The sequence below is a fragment of the Equus przewalskii genome, chromosome 27 (assembly GCF_037783145.1).
Source record: "Equus przewalskii isolate Varuska chromosome 27, EquPr2, whole genome shotgun sequence".
Classification (NCBI taxonomy): domain Eukaryota; kingdom Metazoa; phylum Chordata; class Mammalia; order Perissodactyla; family Equidae; genus Equus; species Equus przewalskii.
In genome coordinates, this window is record NC_091857.1 from 30,830,555 (window position 1) to 30,840,382 (window position 9,828).

Sequence of the window (9,828 nt, forward strand, 5' to 3'; positions counted from 1 at the left end):
TCTGCCATTTACTCAATCCGGTTTGATTCTTATCTAAAAGTTGTGGGACCGCCCAATGTCCGGACCCTACCGGCACTGGTACCATTTTAACTTTTTTTCCTTTGTCTTGTAAAGAGATGACTCACATACCCATGCCTTAAATTTAGCCCTAACCCTCAACTCGGAGCTGCAGCAGGAGCTCTGACTGCCTGTGGGTCCTGTCCGCACGCACCAGCTCTGCCTGCCCATGGGTCCTGTCCCCATGCCAGCGGGGGCAGCAGAAGCAGCAGCAGCAGGAGCTCTGACTGCCCGTGGGTCCTGTCCCCACGCACCAGCTCTGCCTGCCCATGGGTCCTGTCCCCATGCCAGCGGGGGCAGCAGAAGCAGCAGCAGCAGGAGCTCTGACTGCCCGTGGGTCCTGTCCCCACGCACCAGCTCTGCCTGCCCATGGGTCCTGTCCCCATGCCAGCGGGGGCAGCAGAAGCAGCAGCAGCAGAAGCTCTGACTGCCCATGGGTCCTGTCCCCATGCTATTCCACACTATTCTCTAAATAAAAGAGCACTACTGCCAGATGTTAAGAGTCCAAGAAATCTTTCTTTCGACTCCTCGGCTCACCGACCCCGCATCAGAGGGAGAAGAGAGTTGAGGCTGGGGTCTAAGGCGAGCACGCACGAGAGGCTGTCTAAAATGCAGACCCCTGGGCTGGATTCCAGATCCACTGCATCAGAACCTGTCGGGGAGAGACCAGGAATTTGCGATTTGATCACCCCCAGGGGATTCCGACCAGGTGGGCCTTCGACCTCCTTTTGAGGTTTAAACAGAGGGCAGAGGGAGATGAACCAGAAGCTGAGAGCGGGAGGGTGCAGAGCAGGAGAGCGTGAAGGTGGCGTGAATCCTCATTCTGCCCTTGTCCTTCCAAGCACTTTATACCTGTACCTCCAACAGTTGCTTCATCCCTTCTCACAAGTAAGGAAACTGAGGCACAGAGAGCTTAGTCACCCTGTCTGTCGTCCCCCAGCTGGCGAGAGAAAGAGACAAGATGTAGGCCTGGTGGCCCAGCTTTTCACTTCTAAGCACTGAAAGGGAAGACGGGCAGGAGTTCTTGTTCTTCCCAGTTGTGAGTCATCAAGTCTTCAAGATGGCGGCGTGAGGGCCACAAGGACAGAGGCCAGGCTGGGGCGAGCCGAGGACCTGGGAGGACATGAGGAAATGGAAACACTGCCATTTGCGTTATTCAAGAGTGTGTGCATGTGTGTGTGTGTGTGAGTGCACGCGCAAGTGGTTGTGTCTGCAGAGGCAGGAAACAAACTTTTTTTCCTTTATTTTGGTGAGGAAGATTGGCCCTGAGCTAATGTCTGTGCCAATCTTCCTTCACTTTGTATGTGGGATATTACCATAGCATGGCTTGACGAGTGGTGGTAGGTCCAAGCCTGGGATCCGAAACTGTGAACCCTGGGCCACTGAAGTGGTGCATGCAAACTTAACCACTATGCCACGGGGCCAGCCCTGAAACAAACTTATTTTTGAACACTGTGTTAGTTGCAAGTAACTGGTTAGTTTTCAAATGATTGGCTTAATAGTTTCCTTGTGTTTCCAGATGATTTGGACACTCTCTAACGTATCAATTGTGCTTTTTTCAGATTCACAATCAGCCTCATTGAATTAAATTTGGAGGTACTTCACCTAGAAACATAATGAGCTGATGATTTGAGAACTGTAGGAGAAGTTATCCTGTTTCCCCACTTTGCAGACGCTGCAAACCTCACAGGAGGGGAGAGACTTTGGTGTCTCAGGGGAAGGCAGGATGGAGGGCAAGGTTTACTCCAGAAGGCGGGAGCTTGAGCAGGATCTTGAGCAGAATCAAGGTTGAAGGCAACAGCAGAGGAAGGGAGACCGGCTGCCGGAGGAAGTGGGGAGGGAAGCTGGGGGCCATCTGGGGCCCGGGCACTGAGGCCCCTGATAAATGCAGGGCAAGGGGAAGTCGAGGGAAGCCGTGCTGGTGGCCTCAGTTTCCCTTTTGGCTTGAGGCAAGGCCTTCTGCTCCAAATGGGAGGGGTGTGGGTGCGTTGGGCAGAGCCCCTGGGGCTTGACCAGAGCCTCGAGGAGCCCAGCTTCTGCAACCCCCTCCCCTCTCCCTTCTCCCGTCAGGTGGAGCACCGTCCTCCCAGCCCCCTCCAGTGTCCAGTGTCCCCCCGCTTCCAGGTGCTTGTGAGTGTCAGGAGGCTGGCTGAGCTGGGAGAGAGAGAGAGAAAGAGAGCCGAGCCATCAGGTGTCAGAAGGAGCAACAAGCCAAAAACGAGGGTTAAGCCTTTAGCCACTTGCTGCCAGGGCACAAGACGGTACAAGCAAGAATCTAAACCTGAGGACACCCCGGCTCTTCCCATCCCACTTCCGTGGAACAGCGCACCTGTCCAGGTCAGGGGGCTCCGTGCAGACGGGGGTCATCTCCCTGTTGACTGACTGCAAACAGAAGGCCCTGTTTTATGGACCCTGGCATGGGGGTGGGAGGCAAGGTGGAAGGACTGAGACTGGAAAAGTACTGGGTGCTGAGTCACAGCGGGGCAAAGTGTCTTCCAGGTGTCCCCTCCCCTCTGTGAGGAGGTGTCAGCAGAGGAGCCTGAAGACCCAGCCTCAGATGGAGATCCAGGAAGGAGGGCGCCGGGCTGGGTGTGCAGACGTGTAAGCGCTGGGCCAGCCAGGGGCCTGAGTCCTGACTGCCCCTCCCATCAGAAACCGCAGGGCCCTGGCTGCCGCCACATCTGCTGGGGGAGGTAGCTTGTGTCCCTGTGGGTCCCGTTCACTGCCTGTGGTCCAGCCTGAAAACTCACCCAGAGGGTTCAACCTGGAGTGGCCTCCTTGTGGGAAGGGCTGTGATTCCACAGCCGAACTGAAGGGGCGTCTTCCTGCTCAACACCCTTTGGGGTTCCTTTCCCTGCAGAAGAAAGCCTGGCCCCCCGCACAGGACGCGCTATCGTTTCCTTTTCCCCTCCCGTCCCTGTCCCACTGCCATTCTTCCTCTCCTTCCGCTTGCCTTTCTCACTCTGCTCCCCACTCTCCAGCTAACACACACACAACGTTCACACAAGGTCACACACACACACACCTCTCACAGTCTCACACATGCAGTCTCTCTCACACACACACTCACACGCCTGTGCCCCAGGAAGCGGGGAGACTTGAACGCTTGCACGAGCCCCTGCCTCGAGGGCCCTCCTGTCCCCCTCCTTTGCCCATGATGAAATCCTCGCTCCTCCTCTGACTTCTGCTCCAGTCTCTCTCTTCCTGTGGCTCTGACCCCATCTCCCCAGCACCAGGCACTAGACTGGGAGCCCTCACCACCCTGACCTCCAGCCTCCCACTGACCGAGAGATGCCCCGCCCCCCAGACCCTGACCGCTGTGAGGGCCTGAGCTCATCTTCTTTGGTACATCTGTTCCTGGCACACTTTACCAGGCAGCTAGAAAGTGCTCAAATGTTTGAGGAGTGGATGAGTGGTAACACCAAAAGGAAGGAGAGCAGGGAGTGTAGCCGAGACTGCCATTGCCACCTAAATATTCCTTCTCCTCTCCTCCCGACTATTAGAACCCTGACTTTTAGCTGGGGTCACACTGCCACCCAAAATAAAAGACTATATTTCCCAGCTTCCCTTGCAACAAAGTCTGGCCAATGAGATTTAAGTGGAAGTGTTGTGTGGGACTTCCTGGAAGTTCCCTTAAAAGGAAAGGAATGAGCCCCTCTTCTTCCCTTTCTCCCTCTCTACTGCCTGGAATGCTAATGCAATGGCTTGTTCAGCAGCCATTTTGGACTATTGAGTGGCTTTGAGGATAGAACCAATTCTAGGACAGTGGAGTAAAAGATAGGACCCTGGGTTCTTGATGAACCTGGATCCATCTCATTAACAGTGAACTGCCACTTTAACACTTCTTGTTTTGGGTCTATTTTGCTTAAATCTCTGTAGTTACATCTCCAGTACTCATAGCCCAACCCAATCCTAACTGCCCATGGAGCCAGCTGGAGAGGGGTGCAAGGGCTTCCCAATAGGAAGTCGTGGATTCTAGCCCTGAGCCACCTGTCAGTACGGGTATGCGTGCCCCAGGTGAATCAGTTATGCCTGGCCTTGTCTTCATCTGTAAAACGAGCTTAAAGGTCACTGCCCTGCCCATGTACAGAGTGGTCGTCTGAACCTAATGAGATCAAGTATGTAACAATGATTTGTATAGCGCTGGCCTGGTGGCGTAGTGGTTGAGTTCGTACACCCAGGGTTCGCTGGTTCAGATCCTGGCCGCAGACCTACACACTGCTCATCAAGCCATGCTGTTGCAGGATCCCACATAGAAGAACTAGAAGGACATACAACAAGGATATACAACTATGTACTGGGGCTTTGGGGAGAAAAAAGAAAAGAGGAAGATCGACAACAGATATTAGCTCAGGGCCAATCTTCCTCACCAAAACAAAAGCATACCTTGAAAAAAAATGATTTGTATACATAAAACCTTCACAAATAGAAGGAGTGTGAACTGCCTGGATGGGCAGCTCCACCCCCTGCTGGGCCAGACGCGGCTCCATCAACCCTGCTGAGCTTGGACCTTCCTTGGATGGACAAGGCCAGAGCCAGGGGTATCTGGCTTCACTTGACACATTTGGGCTCTTTCCAGGGCTGCACCATTTTCCAACTCACCACCGACTTCTCAGGAGTCGCCCTGGCCCACGGGAAGAGAGTGGGATGTGGTTGTTGGTGATGGCGAGGGCCAGAGAGGGCGGGAGTTCCGTCAGCCAAGGTCTCGGGGGAATAGCGCCGCCGACATCGTAAAGTCTCTCCCAGAGGACGTGTCCAGACATGCGGGGTTGCTGGGCACTGTCACCCACTTTTTATTTCATGCGAATGCCACACATGGCTGCTCCCCAAGAGATTCTGGGCTGCACGCACCATCCTCCCTGTCCACTCCACAGGAAGAAGCCTCTTATTGTCATTGACTTCCTAACCCATCACAGATGATCTCAGAAGAAATGCCAGAGAACGGAGTTTCCTTTGATCACAGTATCTTAAGATGTGTCTGCTCTTATTATGCCCTGATGATAAAAAGAAGCAAGAATTTTCCTCAAGAAGAGAAAAGGAAATGAGGTCAGCGACATCAGGTATAATTGTAGCCATACTTGCTGGAACCTGGAGCTGGACAGTAAGAATAGGAGCTTCAGGCTCTTGGGCCCTCGGGAGGCGCCAGACACGATGAGGTGGGTTGGCGTGTGCTAAGAATTTTAAAGGCCTCAAGACTAGTTTACCAGTGAGTTAACTGAGTCTCCGGGAAGGAAGGTAACTTGTCCAAAGTCTCAAAGTTAACGAGCTGGAAACTTGAGATTCCAACTAGGTCCACCCACCCCCGCCCCTCCAAAGCCCAGCGCCCTCTCCGTTACTTTCTGCTGGAAGTTTCCATGCTTAGTATAAAGCAGCGTCTCTTAGTTGTGAAGACAATCCAAATTGCACATTAAACATGGTCCTTTTGGTCTCTCTGGTTGTATGGACCTTCTCTCCCCCTACTCGCCTGCCTGACAGTTAAACAAGGCCTCAGAGGGTTGGAACCCTAAATTCGTCTCACTAGATCGTTTCGGTTCTCAAACAACAATAGCTCCAGTTGGTTTATCTTGTTCATCTGAGAACCTAAAGACATTCCATTGTTTCCTCACCGCCAAGTAACGTGTCTTCAAGAGGTATTCCGCCTCTGGCTCAGTGTCCTGCTAGAATACGTTTCTGTTGTGGTGTCCAGTTGGAGATGGCTGCTTTGCCAGGAGGTCTGGTCTGATGTCAGAGGCGGCCCTTCCGCCGTGTGAACTGTAGGAGTGAGAAGGGAAAAGCTGGCCTTCGATAACTAAGCCAGGCTCGGTGGGTAGGCTCCTGGGCTCTGGAATCTGACTGGCCAAATGAGCTCCTGATGTCTCAGTTTCCTCTTGTGTAAAATGGGAAGATGGTAGAACATACCTGATGGGGTTGCAATCAGGATTAAATGAACCGCTTGTTAGTAGAGAGGCAGTGTGAATAATGGCTCTAAGCATGAACTCTGGCCTTGAACCACAGCTCCTCTGCACAGGAGCAAGTTACATAACTCTGTGCCTCAGTTTACCCCATCTGAAAATGGAGATAACAGTAATTCCTACATCACAGACTATTGCAAAGATTAAATGATTCAGCAAGTGTAGCTGTGAGTGCTTTACTCTGGGTAGGTGTGTGATAAATGTGATGCTGGGGCAAAATGCACTCATGTCCCCAAACCCGGGCCACCCACACTTGGGCCTGCACAGTGCCAGTGCAGTGAAGTCAGCAGGGAGGGTTGAGACCTCCTACTTGCTCTCAGGGAACTTGAATTCTAAAACATACGTGACACAGGTGGTGAAAAAGCCCACACAAGTGTCCCACGCGGTGAGGGTTATTTCACCCGGTTAACTGCTGATGGGGAATGTGGTAGTTCAGTTGGGAGAAGAAGACTTTCTTTACCTGTGGTCAGCTGAGAAATGGTCCCCAAAGGTACCCAGGTCCTCATCCCTGGGCCCTGTGAATGTGACCTTATGTGGAAAAAGAGTCTTTGCAGATGGGATTGAGTTGAGGATTTTGAGATGGGGAGAAGATTCTGGATTATCCAGGTGGGCCCTAAAATGCAATCACGAGTGTCTTTATAAGAGGGAGGTTTGACACAGAAGAGGAAAAAGTAACATGGCCAGGGAAGCAGAGGTCGGAGTGATGTAGCCACAAGCCAAGGAATGCCGGCAGTCACCAGAAACCAGAAGAGGCAAGGAATGGCTTCTCCCTTGGGGCCTCTGGAGGGAGCGTGGCCCTGCCCACATCTTGGTTTTGGCTCAGTTGAACTGATTGTAGATTTCAGGCCTCCTGAACTGGGAGAGAATAAGTTTTGGTTTTTTCGAGCCACCAAGTTTGTGGTAGTTTCTTACAGCAGCCACGGGAAACAAATACAACACCATGGGCTGTAAAGTGGGCTGTGCAACAACTGACATGGCCTGGTTCCATGTGGTCGGCTGTTGTAGGCACAGTTCATCCCCAGATAAAACACATAAGGACAAGATGCTACGGAAGTCCACCACTTGGTGGCCGAAAAGCATTGAACATCTATTTTCATTGGACAAAGTGTTTCTGAATAATGTGGGGAGGTGCAGAAAGGAAGCAGGGCAGGAAGACAAGCAAGGAATCTGATGCTTTCAGCACTGGGCCAGCAGGAGCCCCGCTCATAATCCTGTAAATGGGCAAGTCTGTTAGGAGTTGGGTAGAAATGCTCAGAAGTTATTTTTATTTTTTTAGAGCCTCCCCTTAGATCGTTTATCAACTAGTCACCCTCTAGAAGAGATCTTTAGTTGTTTTTTTTTAAAGGTATGCTTTTTCTGTTGCTGAGGAAGATTGGCCCTGACCTAATACCTGTTGCCAATCTTCCTCTTTTTTTTTTCTCCCCAAAGCCCTAGTATAGTTGTACATCCTAGCTGTAAGTCCTTCTAGTTCTTCTATGTGGGACACCACCACAGCTTGGCCTGACAAACGGTGCTAAGTCCACACCCAGGATCTGAACCAGCAAACCCTGGGGAGCCTCAGCGGAGCGCACGAACTTAACCACTATGCCACCAGGCCAACCCCAGAAGTTACTGGGGAATAATTACACCCCAGAATAATTACTTCCATTGTAAACTTACTATCTGAACAGATATAAACAAGAGTGAACTTCATGATGTGTTTAATAGGAGGCAGGCCTTTTTCTATAAAAGTGAAAAATATCACCATAAATCCTTACAATCTACATCAGCAGCAGCCCCAAACTGGAACAGGGTGCTGCTGCACCAACTGCACGTGGCTTAGCTCTCAGGGCGCTGAGATGCGACTCCATGACAAAGTTTTATGACCTCCTGTTGGGATTCTTGGGTTGGGATGGGAGATGAATTGGGTAAGGGGGTTCCACAGACCCCGTTCCCTCCACCTGTTCACCCATCAAGTCCCCCTTGAACCAATCACTGTGATAGCTTTCCAGGTTCTTATTGGGACCACCAAATTGCCTTGGAGCATCTGGATGGGATTTCACCTCCATGGATGCTTCTTGCCTTGCTTTCACGCAATGGGAAGGAGAGAGCCTGTCTGGACCACATCTCCAGCTGCTGGCAAGCTGGCTTCCTGTGGATTACGTTGGTGGGCTGAAACTGGTTGGCACACTACTTAATTTCAACTTTTTTGTGATTACGCACTTGGTTCTATTTGTTTCTCAGACCAAAATTTTGAACACACAACCTTTAGCTCTGCTCACTGCCAAGCTGGTTTAGGCTGGATTGCCTCTAATCCTCCCTGTGACATAGCCCTCAGAGAGGCCTTAACGGGATGGAAGTCGAGATCCCTAATTTACCAATGACCTTTAATGAAACCTCCAGTGAACCTAAAGTACTTTGCCAATGCCTTTAGGAGCCTCAGTCCTCACAGCATCCCTGCGAGGTCACTGTTGGAGTGTCTTTGGCTGCAGTGGTCCAGAATCGAGCCCAATGGAGTTGGTAAAGACCATGCCTGTAGCATAGTCCCACCACTTGTTGGAGGAATCACCCTCAAGAAAATTTACCAAGATAGTAGTTTTCCCATCTCCGCACTTTGTTAGTTAGTGTTTTCCATTTGCTTGGGTTTATCCTGTCAATCCCTTTGCTAATTAAATCACTTAAAAGTATATACTGGTAAGAACAGACACTGTCAATGGACTGCAAACAAAACTCCTTTCTGTTATTGATGATAAACCATTTCAGAAAAGACCAGGCTGTGTCTAAAGGGTTCAGGTAATTGTAAGGGGAAGGCAGAGAGAGCAGTTCATGGCCACAGGACTTGGCCACCTCAGGGCAACACATGATGCTCGTTAAGTTAATGACTGACTCTTTATCTTCCTTTGGCCCCATCTCATCCTGCAGCCTTCTCTCTTTGACCACAATGGCGCACCTCCCATAGGCCTTCTTTGCTGCATCACAGAACTCGAAGAAGAGGTTGTCTTCTTGTTTGACGCATAACTCATCTCTTAGGAACATCCGATATTTCCAGGGCACCCATCCTTGACTACCACCGGCATGCACAATACACCAAGTTGGAGTCTGAATGTAATATCCGTCATTAAAATCTTCCCCAGTGACAAGGCTTTCAGGGATTTCAGCTTCCCCCAAATATATGGTCTTAAATCCATCGTATTGCAGCGTTCTCAGGGTTTTCAAATACTGCAGGCATTGCTTCCTCTTGGCGGTATCAAATAGATTTCTGCTAATGATGTTTCTCAAAAGAAGGTTTGTGAAGTGAGGCATGATGGCTCCTCAAGGGTCTTTAAAAGCTGGCATGTCTCCCTCCGTGGAGATCTAGCCAGAGTGGAATGATGACCTCACAAAGGGCACTCTTACACTGGGCCAGTCCCATAGATACACTTTGGATTTCCAAGCATCATGGAACACATACTCGGAACTATTCTCTCATGGCTTATGCCGTATGGGAATGGAAATGCTATCCACATAAAATGTTTCTTTGACATCACTTCTGCAGTAAGTCTGGGACGGAGATTGGCGATTGTATTAGTTTGCTAGAGTTGCCATAACAAAATACCATGGGGTGGGTGACTTGAACAACAGAAATTTATTGTCTCATGGTTCTGGAAGCTGGAAGTCCAAGATGAAGGTGTCAGCAGGTGTGGTTTCTTCTGAGGCCTCTCTCCTTGGCTTGTAGACGGCTGTCTTCCCTCTGTGTCCTCACGTGGCCTTTCCTCTGTGTCCATGTATGACTCAGCCCTAATCTCCCCTTCTAACAAGGTCACCAGGCCTGTTGGATTAGGGCCAACCCATACGACGTCAT

General features: G+C 50.8%; 1 protein-coding gene across 1 annotated transcript; it reads right to left on the reverse strand.

Moving 5' to 3' along the window:
• Positions 1-8,411: 8,411 nt before the first annotated feature.
• Positions 8,412-9,360, reverse strand: C27H21orf140 (chromosome 27 C21orf140 homolog). The gene has a single exon (XM_008516925.2). It carries the CDS (start codon positions 9,288-9,290, stop codon positions 8,559-8,561), a length of 732 nt encoding a protein of 243 aa, XP_008515147.1. The 5' UTR covers positions 9,291-9,360; the 3' UTR covers positions 8,412-8,558.
• Between the last annotated feature and the right edge of the window lie 468 nt (positions 9,361-9,828).

What these genes read in the sequence shown, in the direction of transcription:
- C27H21orf140 (XM_008516925.2), bottom strand. Translation starts at nt 9,290, where the DNA reads ATGCCTCACTTCACAAACCTTCTTTTGAGAAACATCATTAGCAGAAAT.